The sequence below is a fragment of the Schistocerca gregaria genome, chromosome 10 (genome assembly GCF_023897955.1).
Source record: "Schistocerca gregaria isolate iqSchGreg1 chromosome 10, iqSchGreg1.2, whole genome shotgun sequence".
Classification (NCBI taxonomy): domain Eukaryota; kingdom Metazoa; phylum Arthropoda; class Insecta; order Orthoptera; family Acrididae; genus Schistocerca; species Schistocerca gregaria.
The window spans coordinates 217,483,573-217,505,769 of NC_064929.1; the positions used below are offsets into that span (position 1 = coordinate 217,483,573).

Consider the following 22,197-nt stretch of genomic DNA (forward strand, 5'->3'; position numbering starts at 1 on the left):
CGTTCTGTTTGGGAGCGGAACAGGTAGAGAAGGTGCTAGTTGTGGTACGAGGTACCTGCCGCGACGCACCGTATGGCGGATTGCGGAGTATGTACGTAGATGTAGACCATCATGTTCGACATAAGACTGGAGCATCGTACTGAATCTGCAACAGCAATTTCAGCAGCAGTTAGCACCACAGTGACACAACGAACTGCCACAAATCTGTTACTCCAAGGACAGCTCCGAGTCACAGGCCCCCAGCGTGCACTCCACCGGCCCCAGACCGCCACAGTTCGCGCCTTCAGTGGTGTCAAGCGAGAGCTCACTGGAGGCAGGGTGGAGGTCTGTTTTCCTATGAAAACTGGTTCTGCCTCGGTGCCAGTGATGGCCGTGTGTTTCTTGAGGGAGGCCAGTTCAGGACTTCGACTTCTCTGTGAGCTAGGCACAACTAGATCTGGAATTGTGGTATGGGCTGGGATCTCGTATAACGCTAGGAGCACTCTCGTGGCTATCCCACGCACCATGGCTGAAAATTTGTTCGTTAAACTGGTTGATTCGACCTACTGTGCTGCGATTCGCGAATAGCATTTCAGAGAGTGTTTTCCAACATCACAACGCTCTCCCACATACCGCAATTCTAACCCAACATGCTCAACCGAGAGCCGACAGTCTCGGACGATGAGAGTTCTGTGAACAGGCGCACTGTCAACTTGCAACACAGCATCAGAATTGGGAAATAGACAGTCTACCATGGGATGAGCCTGATGACCCAAAAATGCCACATAACCTTTGGCACAAATGAGACGTTACACGCTACTTTGGTCTCTTCCGTCACATCTGTCTCCAGTGGAGCACACGTGGGACATGATCGGACAACTACAGCGTAATCAAAACCCCTGTATTGACCGGCTAAGTGCAACAGGCATCAAATTCCAAATCAGGAACTGGCATCCGACACCTATACAACACAATGTGTGCAGGTTTGCATACATACTTCAACATTCTAGGGGCTCACACCAGCATTTCACATATTGTTCAAAAAATGGTTAAAATGGGTCTGAGAACTATGGGACTTAGCTTCTGAAGTCATCAGTTCCCTACAACTTAAAACTACTTAAATCTAACCAACCTAAGGACATCACACACATCCATGCCCGAGGCCGGATTCGAACCTGTGACCGTAGCGGTCGCGCGGTTCCACACTGTAGGGCCTAGAACCGCTCGGCCACCCCGGGCGGCTTTCACACGTGAAATGTCTTATCTCGCGCTTACATTAACCTGCGGTCTTGCACTGTTAATCACTTTACCTAGACAAATGTATTCCTGTAATTTGATTAGTCTACGTTAATTATTTTTTGGTGTAGCGAGTTTTTCCCCGCAGTGTTAAAGCGCAGCGCGTTACATTTTCTTAAGTTGTGTGTTAACTTCTAGTCTGTCTGCAAGAATGCACCCCGATGCAGATCTTCTGTATTTTCCCTTTATCTAAAACAGCATAGACTGCGATCTGCCTTACGTAGTCTCTGATGTTGCCAGCTTAGGAGGTACCTGTGTTAGTGCCTGGATCTCTGGTGGACGCTGCACGTGTAGGTAATTGGTGGCAAACGCGAGGCCAGGATGTGACGTGTTACCGACGTACGGCGAGTCAGCTTTCCTGGTGCCGCGGCTGAACCCACGGTAGGCTAAGCACAGGTGAGGCCGGAAAGAACGCCGGCTTTGTCTGCTCTCGCCGCGGCTTACGAAACGTGGGAGCGACGTGTGTGTACCACTGGCCACCTGGGAAGGTGTAGACGTACTGCCTGCGAATAACGTCTGCACGTAGGCGCCCGACCGCGATGCATCGTAGCAGGGAATGCCGGACATTTGTCACACTTGCCCCTTCGCCAGGTAGCGATCCCTCAGGTAAGGGACGCCCTTCCTCGTACTGCTTCTGTCCGCTTTGAAACCTCCGTCACCACATCTTACTCGATGCAACCAGTACGTAAGAGACCTTCTTCTTCGACATCTTGGCCAAATACAGAGCTTCTTTTCCGAAATCGAAATATTTATAACTTTCGGGAAACGAAAGCAATACCGATGATTATGTCAATATGTAATTAGTTCTGCCAATTATAAGTATAGATTCCTCTGTCTGTACGGTAGCTTCCTTTCACGCTTACTGATTGCGATAGAAAGAGTCCATCGCCATGGGAGCAACAAGAAAGGAACCATGTAAAGAGAATGCGAATGTACGCTAATCATCTCTTTTGGATCACTGCATTTCTGCCTACTTTAATTACAAGTGCATGCCCGAAAGAACAACAAGGAAAGAAGAAATGAGTATGTGGATGTTTCAAAAGAACGACGACATACTCCATATTGATTTAGTCTCTAAAATGGGATATCCCTTGCGGCGAAACATTAGTTAATTAAGTGTAGCGGGACAATGTTCAAAACATGAGAAAATACGTTCACTAAATAGAGATAAGAACATCTGTGATTATGTAATCTAAAGTCAACGTACAATTTTAAAATGTTACAAATAAGGAAATGAAGTTATACAGAATGCTACGCTTGTAACGTACGTTATTGTTCTACATGGTTTAGCTCTGCAATTTACAAGGTCACAGAGAGGCATCCTAGGTTTTGGAGGGAAAAGCCGTAATTGTAACGATCTGCACTACAACAAAAGCAAGAAGCACAACTTAAGGAAAAATAATGTAATTTGTGTTCCAACTCACAAGCGACATTGAAGCAGATAGTTCCTGTGACTTAGTATGGGCAGAGGTTATATTCGACAACTAGAATAAATTAGTAACTGCCCCCTTTTAACGACCCCCGGTCTCAGATGAAAGTTGCTGAACAGTTCAAAGAAAACTTGTCACATGACAAAAAGGCACCCTACTCATAGAATTATAGTTGGCAGTGACTTCAATCTACCTTCCGTATGTTGATGACAAAAACACATTTTCAGACCATATTGCAGATAGGAAACAACTTCCGTAATTGTTCTAAATTCTTTTTTTAAAATTATTTTGAAGAATTAGTTCACGAGGCCATTCAGATTGTAAATGGTTACGAAAACACACTTGACCTCTTAGCCACAAATAATCCTTAGCATCACGACAGATACAGGGATTAGTGAACACACAGTCGTAGCGAGGCTCAATTCCATAACAAAGAAATTCACCAAAACTAAACGCGAAATATATCTATTTATAAAAGCAACTAAAAATTCGGTTGACGTCTTTCTGAGAGACAGTCCCCAATCCTTCCAAACTATGTAAGTGACGATCATATGTGGCTTAAGTGCAAAGAAATAGTATCAACAGCACTAGAGATTCATACCAAATAAATGAATAAGAGATGGAACTGATCCTCCATGGTACACAAAACGCGACAGAAAGCTGCTGCAGGAGCACCGAAATAGGCACGTATAATTTAGACGAGCCATGGGGGCGGGGGGGGGGGGGGGGGAAGGGAGGGGGAGGAGGGGAAGACAAGGGACTCAGCCCTTCGGAGCTGGTAAAATGGTAGCAAATGTCCGGCGTGGCAAATGTCCGCACACCGTAGCAGCGAGCTGATGGTGCAGCATTCCAGGAACGTACAGGGCCTGCACAAAGTATGCAGACACCTCGGAAAATGCTTGGTTGAACGTACATGGAGGTGCATGCTCCGCTGTTGTATTTCATATCGGGAGGCACTGATGTGATGTGCTCAGCACGTTGCACGGCTCAATCTTTATCAGAGCACTGTTGGTGAACAAGTTGTTGGGGTTCTTATGTTGTGTGTAGTCGAGCGTGCAGTATGTCGGACCCGAGTGAAGTGGAACGTGAACAAGTTGTTGGGGTTCTTATGTTGGGTGCTCCAGTAACCGAGGGAGCCCGGGTCGTATCGAAGATCCATACCGCGTACGGGGAAGGCAGTAAGACATCATCCGCTGAGTCACAACGCGGACGATAGTGTGTGCTGAGTTACCGTGACAGACGGTCATCGAAGAGGGTTAAGGAGAGGAGGATAGCCGCAAAAATCCGTGCGTAATTGAATGTCGCCCTCGCGAATCCCGTCAACACGAAAACAAAACGAAGGGAAGTCCAAAAGCAGGGCACTGCAGAGGAACCTGGAATTCCAAAACCACTCACCAACGATGTAAACACCGCTAACAGGAAAACGTAGGCGGATTTCAAACAGCCCGCTCTGCTGTTTGTAGCAGAGGATGAAAAGTGAAAAAGAAAATAGTGCAGGATAGCACGATCCGGGTAAGTCGACAAATCAGCTTCTCCTAGATGACGTCAGCAGCATTAACACGTGGTATGCACGTCAATTCCAGATGCGGCAGCGGGGATGAGTTGCCTAGAGAGTGTGGTCTCAGTGGACTCAGTGTGGACACAGGTGAATCTGCCGTGGCACTTAATAAGTAGTAGAAAGTCTAGGTGCAGTTTAATCTGTTGATACATAATCATTAGAATGTAGCTGTGCTGAAAAGAAAAAGAATGAATGACAATATGAAACATCACAGAACAATTATATGCAGAATGATCAGCCGTTGTATCAATATTTACGAAGAAAACCAAGAACAAGCCATAGAGAAGTGGGTAAATTAGTTACAGAAGAAGACAGCACATACACACTGCGTGTGTTATGGGTGTAAGTACAGACATTCTCTGCGTGTAACAAGCTTCCTGCAAACACGTTACATAATTTATTATCTATAGTTCCCTGCACGGTCTTACTGGGTGACAATTATTGAACTATATGAAAAAAATTGAAATTAGCTATAAACTACGGTGAGCACACAGTTTATTCAACATGTAAACCTCACCACAGATATTCTGATTTAGGTTATGACACGTTTCATGTCGTCATTTGTGGTGATGTGGCGCAGCGAATAGCGAAATTTTGCACGGTAGTCTGAAGTGTTGGAATATCTATGCTGTCGATGACCTCCTGAATGGCTGTTTGCAGGTCAGCACTGGTTTTGAGGTTATTGCTGTACACCCTTCCTTTAATACAGCCCCACAAACGGGGTCACATGTGCTCAGATCCGGAGAATATGGCCATACCAGTGGCCCCTGGGTACCGCAGAGCTAGAATGCGGTCCTCAAAGTGCTCCTCCAGGACATCAGATACTCTTCTCCTGCTTCGATGGCGTCGAGATCCGTCTCGGATGAATCACACGTTGTCGAAATCATGGTCACTATGGATAACGCGGGTGAGGTCATCTTCCGAAAGCTTCACGTACCGTTCGATAGTCACCGTGCCATCTAGGAATATCGCACAGATCATTCCGTGGCTGGATATTGCACACCACACTCACCCGCTGAGGGTGAAGAGACTTCTCGATCATGAAATGCGGATTCTCAGTCCCTCAAACGCGCCAGTTTTGCTTATTGAGCAACCCACACACGTGAAAGTGGGCTTCATCGCTAAAGCGCTTACTGATTTCCATCATGCCCTGAGGCCACCCGCGCAGATTCAATGTCCTAACGCAAACCGTTCAGAAAATATGACTACTTTATTTCATGTGGTTCAATAACTGTCACCGTGTAACTGCACCACTAACAAGGAGACGGCTTGACCGTGGGGTCGGGGATTTGTCCGAAATTGTGTGTGGTGGAAGAGGACCCCTAACACATCACGTGGTTAAAGTATTAGGACGCACTACCCGGAAAATCCCGGGAAAAATCGATCCAAAGTTTCTTAGGTGCCGTATGAGTATACAGCGTTAGTCCATTCCCGAATCGCCGTCAGGGAGTAGATGGTCAGGGCTCGGACTGTTACGCCAGACGTCTCGGGTTCGATTCCTCCTCCGGCACTTTTTTCTTGTGTTTCATTTTCTTTTGTTATTCCACCAATGATCCAAAAAGTTTCTCAAATCTACATTGTTTATAAAACATTATTTTAGCTCAAGAACGTAAAGTTTTTCATTCACTGAAAAATATACCTGCTCGTTGTTCTATTTGGTTTTATGGAGATTCAAGGTTTAAAGGGGCTTTGTAAGGGTCCCTTCGGGATTATAACGGTCATCTGCGCATAGGACTGTACGCAAGCCGTGTGAAGTAAATGGTAGTTTGTTTTCCGATTTCGTCGTGAACAGACGTGCCTGTTTTAAATTTCAACGTGTTATTCCGATCCGAGGTTAAACATGACGACTGAAGAAGTTGCTGGCTCGTCTGGAATAGGAGAAGAAATTCCTGAAGAATCTATGCATAGTGATCTATCAAAATTACGATTGAAGGACGCAGTGGTGTATTATGAAAAGCTGTAGATGGTAAATAATTTAATTACATCGACATCTTCGGAAGAAATCTCTGGCGATGCTATGATCTTGTTTATTATATGTATAATAATTGAATGTTTCCTAATCGACTTTGTTATTCTGATTAAAAACCAAATGTTCCTCCTCATATACTTTAAAATGAAAAATGGAAAACCCACAGACATGAATTGTGTTGTTGGACAAACAGAAAATAATTTTTATTCAATAATGTAACTAATCTGATAAAGTTAATGTAGGTTTGGGACACTTTCTGAATAATTGATTGAATAACAAAAGAAAATGAAACAGAAGAAAAAAATAAGTGCCGGAAGAGGAATCGAACCCCAGACCTCTGGCGTAAAAGTCAGTCTTCGCCATCTACTCCTGAAGGCGGCTCGGCAATTGACTAACATTGTATACTCATAAGGCACCTAAGAAACTTTGGATCGATTTTTTCCGGGATTTTCCTGGTAGTGCGTCCTAATATTTTAACCATGTGAGATGTTAGGGGTCCTCTTTCATAGCACAAAATTTCGGAGAAATCCCCAACCCGACGATCGTGCCGTCTCCTTGGAAGTGGACTGCGCCTGTCGGTACAGTGTAACCGTTTTACATCTACACGCCTTCCACGAGCTAATGAATACGCTTGGCTCGCTTCCTTTGATTTTCTGTCGCCGTCTCGTTTATTCTGAGTACTGTAACTCAGCGGATAGTGTCGTCGGCCTTGCGGGCTTTCAAACTATATGAAAATAATGACATTTTGTGGCCCTCAACTACGCACCCACAGACTCAGAGCTGCAATATTAAGTCTTGTCTGGTTTCGTTGTCTAGGGGGCTGGGATACGTAGTTGCCGCAGTACACGCCAAATACTGCTGAGTCTACAGTATACGATAACAGTACACACATGAATCGAATGGTCTAAGGTTTCTATCACGCGGAAATTGCGAATTATGAAAGTAACATATAAATTTATAAATGAAAGTTTGCTATTAAATAAAATCTGCAGGTACTATCTTAACGACTTTGAATTATGAGTACGATAGAAGTCCTTTTGAGGATGCGGTATATTTCTGCAAAACACTTATTGGTGTCGATGGTCCAGCAATTAAATAAAATACAAGCTGATACTTCCTGGCAGATTAAAACTGTGTGCCGGACCGAGACTCTAACTCGAGACCTTTGCTTTTCGCGGGCAAGTGCTCTACCAACTGAGCTACCCAAGCACGACTCACGCCCCGTCCTCACAGCTTTACTTCTGCCAGTCACCTACCTTCCAAACTTTACAGAAGCTCTCCTGCGAACCCTGCAGAAGGTACTGGCAGAAGTAAAACTGTGAGGACAGGACGTGAGTCGTGCTTGGCTAGCTCAGTTGGTAGAGCACTTGCCCGCGAAAGGCAAAAGTCTCGAGTTAGAGTCTAGGTCCGGCACACAGTTTCAATCTGCCAGGAAGTTTCATATCAGCGCACACTCCGCAGCAGAGTGAAAATCTCATTCTAAAATACAAGCTGAATAACAGGGAAACAATAGATTCCTACTACACGTAATTAGTTATGAACAACGGACACTACATCTTCACTGTCGAAACGTCGGAAATGTCACAAGTTCACAAGTCCGCACTCTGAAATACACTCCTGGAAATTGAAATAAGAACACCGTGAATTCATCGTCCCAGGAAGGGGAAACTTTATTGACACATTCCTGGGGTCAGCTACATCACATGATCACACTGACAGAACCACAGGCACATAGACACAGGCTACAGAGCATGCACAATGTCGGCACTAGTACAGTGTATATCCACCTTTCGCAGCAATGCAGGCTGCTATTCTCCCATGGAGACGATCGTAGAGATGCTGGATGTAGTCCTGTGGAACGGCTTGCCATGCCATTTCCACCTGGCGCCTCAGTTGGACCAGCGTTCGTGCTGGACATGCAGACCGCGTGAGACGACGCTTCATCCAGTCCCAAACATGCTCAATGGGGGACAGATCCGGAGATCTTGCTGGCCAGGGTAGTTGACTTACACCTTCTAGAGCACGTTGGGTGGCACGGGATACATGCGGACGTGCATTGTCCTGTTGGAACAGCAAGTTCCCTTGCCGGTCTAGGAATGGTAGAACGATGGGTTCGATGACGGTTTGGGTGTACCGTGAACTATTCAGTGTCCCCTCGACGATCACCAGCGGTGTACGGCCAGTGTAGGAGATCGCTCCCCACACCAAGATGCCGGGTGTTGGCCCTGTGTGCCTCGGTCGTATGCAGTCCTGATTGTTGCGCTCACCTGCACGGCGCCAAACACGCATACGACCATCATTGGCACCAAGGCAGAAGCGACTCTCATCGCTGAAGACGACACGTCTCCATTCGTCCCTCCATTCACGCCTGTCACGACACCACTGGAGGCGGGCTGCACGATGTTGGGGCGTGAGCGGAAAACGGCCTAACGGTGTGCGGGACCGTAGCCCAGCTTCATGGAGACGGTTGCGAATGGTCCTCGCCGATACCCCAGGAGCAACAGTGTCCCTAATTTGCTGGGAAGTGGCGGTGCGGTCCCCTACGGCATTGCGTAGGATCCTACGGTCTTGGCATGCATTCGTGCGTCCCTGCGGTCCGGTCCCAGGTCGACGGGCACGTGCACCTTCCGCCGACCACTGGCGACAACATCGATGTACTGTGGAGACCTCACGCCCCACGTGTTGAGCAATTCGGCGGTACGTCCACCCGGCCTCCCGCATGCCCACTATACGCCCTCGCTCAAAGTCCGTCAACTGCACATACGGTTCACGTCCACGCTGTCGCGGCATGCTACCAGTGTTAAAGACTGCGATGGAGCTCCGTATGCCACGGCAAACTGGCTGACACTGACGGCGGCGGTGCACAAATGCTGCGCAGCTAGCGCCATTCGACGGCCAACACCGCGGTTCCTGGTGTGTCCGCTGTGCCGTGCGTGTGATCATTGCTTGTACAGCCCTCTCGCAGTGTCCGGAGCAAGTATGGTGGGTCTGACACACCGGTGTCAATGTGTTCTTTTTTCCATTTCCAGGAGTGTATTTCTGTCTCTGGCGACCAGGCGCAAACCGCTCCGCACTCTCCAAGTCTGTGGCGTCTCTCGCGCCGTACCGCCCGGGCACTTCCCGTGTCCTGTCCTGTCCTGTCCTGTCCTGTCCTGTACTGCCCAGAACTGCCTTCCATTCACTTCGGTAGTCGCCTCAGTTAGTAACGAGCGCTGTGATTGGCTAGAGCTCTCCCTCGACGTCTCCAAGCTAACTACACTCACAAACATTTAAATAACTTGAAATTAAATAAATATTCCTAAGACTGGACCATAAACACGCTCTAACACACATTATTAGATACATAAACAAATTAAATATACATATATCAAAGGTACAGCAAGAAACAATAGGCTAGTAGCCTAATGTGTCTGTGCTTTCTAAAAGACAGTAAATATTTAACCAAATTCTTCATCGATAGTATATATCGGATATAAACAAAGACATACATGAATAAATATATTTTTAAGCATAGGCCTACTGTTACCGTTTTTTCGTGTAACTGTGGAGTATTATTGCCTTTGACCACCAATTACTCATGTAATATTCAAATTACATGCCTGTAATTGATACCAATTTAGGTTTACACTAATAGCTTTCTAAAGACACATAGGTCGAAGAAGTCGGATCAACCGTTTAGACTTTAGAAATTCGTTGCTGGGTTTTAGTTGTATAATTTACCGTCAGATACTAAACTTCAAACTAATAAAGATATTGAAAATCTGATTACATCATCAGAATCGTCGGTAATGCACATGTTTATATTTGAGGTATTCATCTGGCTACTATTAATTTCTATACGAACCGTGAAATGTCTGCCATTAAGGTTTCACAAAGTCCGCCATCTTTAGCCCTCCCGGCGCACAGCATCACCAAGGAATTCCCAGCCACGTGTTCGATGGACCACGCGCTAGGCTACTACCCCTCTCGTCCGGCTAAGGTTCGGCACCACTGCTCCCTCCGAACTTAGTATACGAGGCGTGTTTATTAAGCAAGTACCGTGTTGGAATGTAAAAAAGACGTACTAAGATATCTCAACAATTTTATTTTTACATGAAAGCCTGTACCTTAGTATACGCACTGACGCTATTACAGTCTGATTCTTCCTTGTTTAGGTTGTGTACTGAGTGTTTAAGATGCCTCCGAAAATCGTGAGTCCCGCTGACTGTGAAGTATTGGCTGTTGCAAGGCCTAAAAGCAATCGATATTCACCGTGAGATCTGTGTAGTTTACGGAGAAAACATCATGAGTGATGGAATGGTAAGAAAGTGGGTGAGACCGTTTAAAGATAGCCGCACAAATGTGCATGATGAACGACAGAGTGGGCGTCTTTCAGTCTTTAATGAAAGTTTGGTGCAGGAAGTGGACAGTAAGGTGAGAGAAAACAGACGCTTTACGATTTACTCCTTGCGGGACGACTTTCCTAATGTTTCTCGTAGTGTTTTGTATGGCACTGTGACCGAGCATTTGAATTACCGCAAATTGTGCGCACGTTGGGCACCGAAAATGTTGACGGATGTGCACAAAACCAAACGTTTAGACAGTGCATTGACTTTCCTTGAGCGACACCATGACAACGGTGATGATTTCTTAAGCCAAACAGATACTGGCGATGAAACATGGGTGGCCTACGTCACACCAGAATCAAAGCAACATTCCATGGAAGTTGGGCAAGGGCACCGTTTTGCTGCAAGACAATGCCCGTCCGCGTGTGGCGAATCAGACCAAAGACCTCATCACATCTTTTCGATGGAAAACTAGATGATCCTCCGTACAGCCCCGATCTTGCGGCCACTGACTACCATCTGTTACCGCACTTGAAGAAACATCTGGGCGGTCGGCGTCTTCGAGACGATGACGAAGTCAAAACATTGGTGGTGCAGTGGTTAACAAGTCAGACGGAAGACTTCTATGAGGAGGGTATTCAGAAACTGGTACAACGTTATGACAAGTGCCTCAATATTGACGGAAATTATGTAGAAAAGTAGGCTAAGGTACAGGCTTTCGTGTAAAAATAAAAAATATTGACATATCTTGGCACGTCTTTTTTTTTAATTTCGAGACGGTACTTAATCAAAAAAACACACCTCGTATTTTCAGGGCGCCACGACTCGCCCGTTGCCTCCCAGCCTGTCACATACTGGCTCGCTTTCTGCTTCCGCCTCTCTCTCTCTCTCTCTCTCTCTCTCTCTCTCTCGCATGACTTGAATTTGCCTGTGGCAATGTGACTGAGTTTCAATAATCTTTTTTTCTAATTTCTACATCCTAACTATTCTGTGCTCTAACGCTACCAGGTTTACACACACATACACACACTTTTACAATACGTATATATGTATTATCATGGAGAGATGACATTGTTAGCCACATATGTAATAGCTCTCTGAAGCAGGGTATTTTCCCAGATAGACTGAAGTATGTCATTGTTATACCACTGCATAAAAAAGGGGATACGTCTGATGTCAATAGCTACCGCCCAATGTCTCTTCTGACTGCCTTGTGGTTCAAATGGCTCTGACCACTATGGTACTCATCTGCTGTGGTCATCAGTCCCCTAGAACTTAGAACTACTTAAACCTAGCCAACCTAAGGACATCACACACATCCATGCCCGAGGCAGGGTTAGAACCTGCAACCGTAGCAGTCGCACGGTTGACTGCCTTTTGCAAAATTCTTGAAAAAGTAATGTATTGTAGAGTAGCTTCACACCTTTGTAAAAATAAAGTTTTAACAAAATGTCAGTTTGGTTCCGAGAAGGGGTTTTCAACGGAAAATGCTATATATACTTTCACTAATGAAATATTGAATGCTCGGAATAACCGGAAGTCACCCGTTGGGATTTCTTGTGATCTATCGAAGGCTTTTGATTGTGTAAATCATGGAATACTTCTAGTTAAGCTCAAGTACTGTGGTATGAATGGGTCAGTGCTCAAATGGTTTAAATCATACCTAACTGGAAGAGAGCAGAAAGTTGAAATAAACAGTTCACATAATATGTAAAAAAACTGGCGATTTCTCAAACTGGGGAACAATCAAGAATGGGGTGCTGCAAGGTTCGGTCTTGGGTCCTCTGCTGTTCTATATATATACTAATGACTTGCCATTGTGTATTCACGAAGATGCAAAGCTCGTACTTTTTGCCGATTATCACACCCGACAGACAAGAATTAACGGGCGAAATTGTAAACTATGTTTCTCAGAAAATCATTAAGTGGTTCTCTGCAAATGGGCTCTCATTAAACTTTGACAAAACACAGTATATACAGTTCCACACAGTAAATGGAATGACCCCATTAATAAATATAGACTTAGATCAGAAATCGGTAGCTAAGGCAGAATATTCAAAATTTCTGGGTGTATGCATTGAAGAGGGGTAGAACTGGAAAAACACCCACTGAGGATCTGCTGAAACGTTTTTCATCTACTTATGCTATTAGGGTCATTGCAAATTTTGGCGATATATATCTGAGTAAAGTAGCTTACCACGCCTATTTTCATTCTCTGCTTTCGTATGGCATTATGTTCTGGGGTAACTCATAATTGAGTAAAAGAGTGTTCATTGCACAAAAGCGTGTAATCAGAATTTCCCAACGTCCACAAAAAAAAAAAATAATTGAGTGTCATGTAATATTTTGTGTAATGAAGTACTTTGTCTAGACACCTCTTATTAACCTGACACGTGCCACATCATTAGGAAGTGTCGTATTGATGATGTACGGAACAAGTACTAATGTAATGTAATGTAAGCAGTGCGTTGTCCTCAGAGACGATGACGTGCAGCACGAGGATCCGCCCCCGCGTGGCGGCGCTGCTGCTGCTGCTGGTGGCCGCCCCTGGCTACGGCCCGGCCGCCGAGGCGCAGCTGTACCCCGGCCAGTACCAGTACCAGTACCAGGACGAGTACCAGGGGCCCGGCTACTACCCGCCCGGCTACCAGGAGCGCGAGCCGCCGTACGAGGTGCTGCCGCCGCCGCCCGCGGCGCCCAACGACACGGCTGGCGTCCAGGTGAGTACCCGGCACCGTGCCGCACCCACATCCCCAGTACAGCCCGCCCCGCTACCAGGCAGGCAGCAGCTCATCCCAGTGCTGTTTTCGCGGAGCTGACAAGCTCCGGTCCCAAAGTGTTGGCAGTGAACACCAGAGCGGGTGGCGAGTATTCAGCACCACACTGCAGCCTTCACAGTCCTAGTTTTCATCAAAACTTCTTTCTTTTTTGAATCATCATTCCTCTCACTGCTTTGATGCGGCCGCCACGAATTCCTTTCCTGTGCCACCAACATACGTCTTAAATCATTTGTTAGGATGTTTTCCAACCTCTGTCTTCCTCTACAGTTTTTACCCTGTACATTCCCTCTAATACGATGCAAGTTCGAAGCTTTAAACATGGCTGCTTGGTTCAAAAATGGTTCAAATGGCTCTGAGCACTATGGGACTTAACTTCTGGGGTCATCAATCCCCTAGAACTACTTAAACCTGACTAACCTAAGGGCATCACACAGAGCCATGCCCCAGGCAGGATTCAAACCTGCGACCGTAGCGCTTGCGCGGTTCCAGACTGTAGCGCCTAGAACCGCTCGGCCACCCCGGCCAGCGTGGCTTCTTGGTTCACTGACCGTTTCAAAATGAAAATTGAAACACATGAGCCCGCGGTCACTATTATTTTTAGTCTTATTGACCAGGTTTCAACACTTCTAAATGTGCCTTCATTACAATTAAAACAATTAAAATGGCCTTTAACATAGTTACAAATTTATAGGAAAACTTTTTATACAAAAGTGTAAGTACTGATTAACAATAAAAGAGAGAGGCAGTACTTACATGTCAAATATAAAATAATTAACAGTCCAGGAGTGCTTTGGTCACAAAGTATATAAAAAGGAATGCGTGAAGGCGAGTCACAGGTTGCAACGGTCTGAGGCGCCCGCGTTAACGAGAGCGGGCAGGTGAACATGACATCGCATCGAGAGTGCCACTTAGCAGCACCAGGTACAACTTGGCTACTTAACATTCAAGTGTAGACACACGAAAATTATGGTGAATATTTTTCAGCGCATAATGTAAAAAGCAATATTTTGTTAACAGCAACGGATAAAGTAACATTTTGCCTGCAACAGAGCTTAGAAGTACAGTTTGAAGCCTAAAAACGTCATTATAGAAAATACAGGAACGGCTGAATGACACAGCTTGTAGAAAGCGATATAACATGGAATATAGCCAATAAACCATTTAATAAATGAAAAAGATGGAAAAAAAACATTTCGGTAAACTGCACAAGGAGACCCGAAATTAAATGTCAAGTAACGGTGAAACGTACCCTTAGAAAAATTACGAAAATGACAGTCCTGGAAAACATTTTACGTTATTTGATTTTCAAACAACTGAGCAAAACTGAACGTAGACATTTCTCTTTTTACTTATACTGACCATCACTAAACTGACACACACACAATTTTTTTAGCGCGATACAATCTTTCAGTAATCCCCACAAAAGAATGTCCCTGGCTAATAACCTATACCTTTCATGAATCATTCCCTCACAAAAATCTTCGTTACTCGAACTACTGCAATACAGCGAGCGCCAATACTGCCAGCTAAATAAAAGATTCTAACCCTTGAAGGCACTAAGGACTGATAGGCATAGTTAGCAAATGAAAGATTTTGATAGAGAACAAACAATGTATTTATCTTAATAATGTTCAAAAGTCATATCTCAATTCATGACATCCATCTTTACAAATTTACTTTTTTTGGCGGACTCACGTCCAGATCGTCCGTTTGGTAGCAACCTCTGAAAACTCTCTCTCTCTCTCTCCCCCTCTCCCCCCCCCTTCCCTCCCCACATACATCGCTGCTGGCGGCTCACCTCCAACTGCCCAACGCTACGCGCTGTTCACATCCAGCTGCCCAACACTACAATAGCGAATATTCCAACAATGCCCACCAGCCACAGACTGCACACAGCACAGTCAGAGATTTTCATACACAGCACTACGTGGCGTTACCAACATAAAAACCTAAACAGCCCACTTACAACGGCTTTATATCGTTGAAGAAAGTTTTATTGCGCAGCTGCAGGTGTTCATCGAGAATGAGACTATCATTTCGAGAAATGTTTAAAAATCGTTAATTCTTCTAGAGTATCTAATTTACGTCCTTTCTTCTCGGTGTGCAAAATATTGATATCGCAAATAGCTTCAGGTGCGTGGCCTGTAATCAGAAGATGGTCGGCAAAAGACCAATTTTGGGTGCTACTGCCACTTTTTCGTAAAAGATGTTCTTTATATCTGGTTGTAAAGAGCAGGTATCGCAGACATTCTTATAGACGCCAGAACTTACTAAAGCAAAGAGAATCGATTTTAAATTATGAATGAAGTGTTTTCAAATTATTATTCGTAGAAAATGCAACGTTGCAGTTGTATTTATTACGAAGAAGGCATTTGATCTGATAGGAGACGGTCCCCACGAAAGGAACACAGATACATAATTTTTGGGTTAGATTCAATGATAGAGGCGTCGAGCGTAGTAACTCTTCCAGTAGTTTCATTTTTGAGGATGTCATTTACTGTGCTAGGTTTATACTCTTTATTAACTGCTATCGTTTTCAATAAATTGATTTCGTCGTTGAACTTTTCTTTCGAAAGTGGAATGGAAGTAGCTCGGTGAATGGCAGAATAAAAGAAGGCGTTTTTATGAGACTGTGGATGAGTGGAAGACGGAGGTACTATCCGATCAGTATATATTTCTTTACGAAAAATATTGAATGAGATTTTATTATCTTCCATTTTAAGGGTCAATTCAAGAAAGTTTAATTGGCGGGCCTCGTTTTCAAGTTCGATGGTGAAAGATATTTCCTCATGAAGATCTTTGACGAGATTAAAAATACGGTCAATACCATCAGCAGGTCCCTTGTAGGTGCTTAAAATATCAACGTATCTGAAATAGGGGAGAACGTCTAGTGATTTAACTGAAAAACAGTTAAACTTTTCTTCTAGAGAATTGATGAAAATATTGGCAAGAATATCAGCTAAGGGATTTCCCATAGCGAGACTGTCGGATTGCTGGTAAAATTGTTCATTCGATTCAAAATAGTTGTACTTTACTACGACTGTGATGAGATTCATGAAGTCAGTGATTCGTTCATCTGAAAATCTTTTTTAAGATGACGTAAATTATTTTCTACGATTGTAAGGGTTTCCTGTACAGGGACATTAGTATAAAGATTCTTGATATCTAAAGAAAACAACTTGGTGTCTGAACTGCATTCTAAATCTTTTTATTTTTTGGACTACTGGGGACGGAATAATTGTTCTCGGAAGCGAATAATTTTTTTCAGAATTTGATGCAGAAATTTGGCCAAATCGTGGTACGCTCTTGCATACTATTAGATATCGGATGGTTATGTTTGTGGATTTTAAATTGAGACCGAAGTTTTGGGGGCTGAGGGTTCATGTTGTTGAGCATTTTTTTCTAAAAAAAGGTTTGATTAGAAACTTTGCGTTATTGATGGCTGACCTGACTTGTCTTTGTGACTAAAGCCCATCTGGCCTGTTAATTATTTTATATGTGACTTGTAAGTATTGCCTCTGTCTTTTATTGTTAATCAGTACTTACACTTTTTGTATAAAAACGTCTTTTCCTATAAATTTGTGTTTATGTTGTAGGCCATTTTGTTTTAATTCTGATGAAGGCACTCTTAGAAGTGTTGAACCTGTTCAGTAAGACTAAAAATAAGTGACCGAGGTCTCATTTGTTAATTTTATCCATGGAAGTTGTTCCCTGGCGTCTTGACAGACGTCCTACTATGCGGCCCCTTCTTCCCGTTAGTGTTTCCCATACATTCCTTTCCTCGCCGATTCTGCGGAGTAGTCTGTTATTTATGTCGTCGTAGCTCCGTCCGTCATGGGGTATTTCGCTGTCCAGGTAGCAGAATTCCTTAACTTCGTCTGCTTTGTGATCACAAGCTGATGTTCAGTTCCACGCTGTTCTCGTGTGTGCTACTTCTCATAACTTTCCTCTTTCTTCGATTTACTCTCAACCCATATTATGTACCGTTTAGACTCTTCACTCCATTCAAGAGATCCTGTAATTCCACTTCACATTTATCAACGATAGCAATGTCATCAGTGAACGTTGTCCTTTCACCCAGGGTTGTCATCCGACTCTTCGACCTTTCTTTTATTTTCGTCATTACTTCTTCGATGTACGTTTTGAACAGTAGGGGTGAAACACTGCATGCCCGTTTTAAACCATTTTTAATCCGAGCACTGCGTTTTTCGTCTTGCACATACTGTTCATTACCCGTCTTTCCCTATAACTTGCTCCTCTTTTTCTTAGAATTTGGGAATATCTTGTCCCATTTTACATTATGCAACACTTTCTTCACGTTGACAAATCCTGTGACCAGGTATTGATTTTTTCCACGCCTTGCTTCCGTTACCAACCGCAAAGTCAGTACTGCCTTATTGGTACTTTTACTTTTCCTACAGCTGAACTAATCGCTATCGAACAGATCCTCAGTTCTCTTTTCCATCCTTTATATTATTCTTGGTTGATTTGGGGGAGGGGACCAACAGCAAGGCCACCGGTCCTATATATTATTCGTGTTAGAAACTTGCAAGCATAAGCTCTTAAGCTGATTGTGCGATAATTCTTTCAATCTTCGGAATACTGTGGATGACGTCTTTCCGAAAGTTTGACAGTACATTGCCCATCTCATATATTCTTCACACTTACTGAGGTACTTGTATTCTTGCCATTTCCGGCAATGATTTTAGGAATTGCGATGAAATATTATCTTGTTCCTTATCAGATCTTAAGTCTTCCGACGCTAATTCTCATTTTAATACTGGATCCGCTATATCTTCCCTGTCGAGTTCTTTTCCTTCCTGTATCTCATCGTCGGACCTATTTTCGCACTCAAACAGGCCTTCAATGCATTTTTTCCTTTAATCCGCTCTCCCCTCTGCGATTAGCTGTGGAATTCCTGTCACACTCTTAAAGTTTCCGCCCTTCCTTCTAATAGCACTTAAGGTTGTTTCGACTTCTCTTACGGTCGTACTGATTTGAAAAGATAGGACGTCTTTGGCCGATATCCGTCGGTACCATTGTGACCACAGCCTTAGGAGATTTACTAACACGTTACATAGATACATCGACGCATGTTACTGTTATGTCGGTTCCCTATGTTTTAAATAAAATCCAAATGAAGTGACAGAAGTTGCTGGATATATTTTCGTCTACCATTCCAGAGGAAGATATTATTTATTTAAATTTACACCCTTAGAGGAGCACATAAAGAAAATTATGACCCGTGGCTGTTTATTATTATTATTATTATTATTATTTTATTAAAAACTTTTTTCACGTAAGGTTATTTTGGAAACAATTAGGACTACTAAGGATTCGTTACTCTAGTAACTGCCGAATTATAAGGTTGTTTACTCACTCTTTATTTAGTTTCACGAAGTTTAATGCTGATCTCGCAAAAACCTGACTGTAGTTGATAATTAATAAACGGGTGAAAATACCGAACGGAATGTAATTCTGTTTAAAGTAGGTAGTGCGGCTTCTAGGGCAAAATGTCCAGTAACATGTAACGCTGAGTGCGGATTATCTATTTTGCGATCTGGCAGCCCTGGTCCGCTGCTTCCCTCCAGACCATGGGGGCAGCTAAAAGCACGTGACGTGACGTGGTGTTTGCAACCAGCCTGCCAGCTGGGCAGCAAGTACACTATGTGACCAAAAGTATCCGGACACCACCGAAAACATACGTTTCTGATATTAGGTGCATTGTGCTGCCACCTACTGCGACCGCAGTGGCCATTAGACGTCGTGAGAGAGCAGAATAGGGCGCTCCGCAGAACTCAAGAGCTTCGAACGTGGTCAGGTGATCGGGTGTCACTTGTGTCATACATCTGTACGCGAGATTTCCACACTCCTAAACATCCCTAGGCCCACTGTTTCGGATGTGATAGTGAAGTGGAAACGTGAAGGTATAAACAGAGAACAAAAGCGTACAGGCCGACCTCGTCTGTTGACTGTCAGAGAGGGCCGTAATGTGTAATAGGCACACATCTTTTCAGACCATCACACAGGAATTCCACACGGTATCAGGATCCAGTAGAAGTACTATGACAGTTAGGCGGGAGGTGAGAAAACTTGGATTTCATGGCCGGGCGGCTGCTCATAAGCCACACATGACGCCGGTAAATGCCAAACGACGTCTCGCTTGGTGTAAGGAGCGTAAACATTGGACGATTGAACAGCGGAAAAACGTTGTGTGGAGTGACGGATCACGGTAGACAAGGTGGCGATCCAATGGCATGGTGTGGGTACGGCGAGTGTCCGGTGAACGTCATCTGCCAGCGTGTGTAGTGACGACAGTAAAATTCGGAGGCGGTGCTGTTATGGTGTGTTTTTCATGGAGGAGCTTGCACTTTGTTGTTTTGCGTGGCACTATCACAGCAGAGGCCTACATTGACATTTTAAGCACCTTCTTGCTTTCCACTGTTGATGAGCAATTATGCGATGGCGATTGCATCTTTCAACACGATCGAGCACCTATTCATAATGTACGGCACCTGAATCCTATAGAGTACCTTTAGGATGTTTTGGAACGCCGACTTCGTGCCAGGCCTCATCGACCGACATCGATACATCTCCTCAGTGCAGCACTCGGTGAAGAATGGACTGCCATTCCCCAAGAAACCTTCGAGCACTTGATTTTAACGTATGCCTGCGAGAGTGGAAGCTGTCATCAAGGCTAAGGGTGGGCCAACACCATATGAATTTCAGCATTACCGATGGAGGGCGCCACTAACTTGTAAGTCATGTTCAGCCAGGTGTCCGGATACTTTTGATCACGCAGTGCACATGTCTAACGACAAGCGTGGGGACTCAGTTACTGTCGTTGCCGACCATGTTGCACCCGGAAGTAAGTTAGTAGCACTTCTTTACGAGAGGATAATGTTTCCGTTTTTGCAGTTTGAGTTGCTTCCGCTATATAGTAACAATTTGCGTTGTTTACACAAGTACGGGTCATTGCCTCTTCTGGACTAAGGGGAGGCTTACTATCTTTCGTCCTAAAAAAGCATGTTCTTTGAGATTTTTTTGTCAGAATGGGTTAACAGAGATCAATGTCAGATTTGGTCAAAATGTTTATTGATATTTTCTATACAAACTGGAATTTTTTTGACCGAAAATGTCAAAGAGCAAAGGCGGAAGTGCCGTCGGAACGAAACAAAATTTCGATGTAGACCTCCACGCACGGTATGTCACTGGTCAGCCGGCTCGTGTGAAATGAAAATTGAGTTGACGTTAGCGAAGTATGTAAGATTCTTTAGGAGTTCTACCTCGCTTAAGTTATTTGGACCATAGGAAAAAAATGGCGGCCATTTGCAAAAAATAGGATTTTTTTCATCGATTTTTCGACTTCGTCGGCCAAGTAAAAATATTTATAGTTGATTGATCGGAAAAATAGTGGTACAAGTCATATGCAATTTAGTTACCTTCGTAGGAAACAGTCATGCGAATCGGTTCAGTGGATATGAAGTTACCAAACCGCGCGATAAAAGTCATTTCGAGAAAAGCGCGTGCGAAGTTTTGACTACTTAGAAATGCAATACTATGCAACGTACGTTCAATCTGCTATTCCGGGTGCATAAACTAGTCCTTCCTCTTCCTCCTAGAGGGCTTTCTGCTCTATCAGGGCCATCCTGCGCTGCTCCAGAGCCGCTCGTACGGCCGGTGACAGGCGGTTTTCGGCCGCTTCAATCCGGTGGTCGTCCGAATGCTTGGCGAACTGCGTCGAACAGAGTCCCAGGGTGACGTCCATCGTTGTCATGGTCTTCAGAATTGCTGAGTACCCCTCGTTGAAGCTGCTCACTGCCAGGAAAGTCGCAGTCTCCACAGTTTTCACACCAGAATGCAAATGATTCGAGGCTAACTTCCAAACACACGCGTTCAAACTGTAATTTGAATTTTGTTTCCTCCCAAGCAGAGGTACAATAACTCGTCCTTCGGAAGGGCATCGTAGATCGGCTGAATCATTTTTTGAACTTCTTTTGAGAGTGGCTGGTCGTGTTGATATTCGTCCAGATGTCCGGTAGCCTCTGGAATGCGCCACTTGCACCAACCAATTTCCCCAGCCGGACAATTTTTGTGTTGTGGGTGGTCATCCGTCGCACACTTGCGGAAATACGTTGTCCAAATTGCTTTCTTCAGCTGGTCCACCAAATTGGAATGCCATCGGATTGCCAAGCCGTCGTACGTCGCAAGCTCGTTGTTCACTTCAGTCATGGGTAAGAACACAGAATAATTTCTCACGGCTACAAAGTCGAAGTTCCCGAAAAAAATTGGTGTGTGAAAAAGGTAGATTTCAGGAAGGTGCATTTATCGCAATTAACAAACATTTCCATTCCGTATTCGGAAAAACCATTTCAGCGGTGGATTCTAACCACTTTTATGGGTCCAAAAATGCAATTTTAAAAAATCGATTTTTGAGCCACAAGATAGTAAACCTCACCTTAAAACACAAATCACAAACCTTCTCGAATTTAGAACAATACGCAGCCACCTGAAAGAAGTCAGAACTCTCAGTGGCTAGACGCAAGAGGCAACGAACACTCCCCCGTTTTACTTGCTCAAACGTGTCTCACCGGTAGTGCTGCCAAACCACATTCATTTCTCAGAGATCGATTTCTGAAGTAGGGGTCGTGCCCGATAATTCCTTGTAGATACATTGCCGGAGAAATATCACATCACCAAGGAGGAGCTGTGCGACTCAAACGTGAGGTGCAGTTGTGTTGCTACATCTGAAAGATGACGTCTCCATAAGGAGCACCACTATGATGATGCAGCTCAGATTTGCTTTAAATGAACGCTGTAGCTGTGGTGAGCGTCAGTTACCTTTGACATCGGACGAGGC

The 22,197-nt window shown here is 44.4% G+C and overlaps 1 protein-coding gene across 1 annotated transcript in view; it reads left to right on the top strand.

Moving 5' to 3' along the window:
• Positions 1 to 22,197, top strand: part of LOC126293252 (angiotensin-converting enzyme-like) — a 1,024,671-nt gene that overhangs the window by 133,060 nt on the left and 869,414 nt on the right. Inside the window, exon 4 of the mRNA XM_049986369.1 lies at positions 13,036 to 13,277. Within this exon, the coding sequence (XP_049842326.1) occupies positions 13,036 to 13,277 (242 nt within the window). The remainder of the gene's footprint in view (positions 1 to 13,035; positions 13,278 to 22,197) is intronic.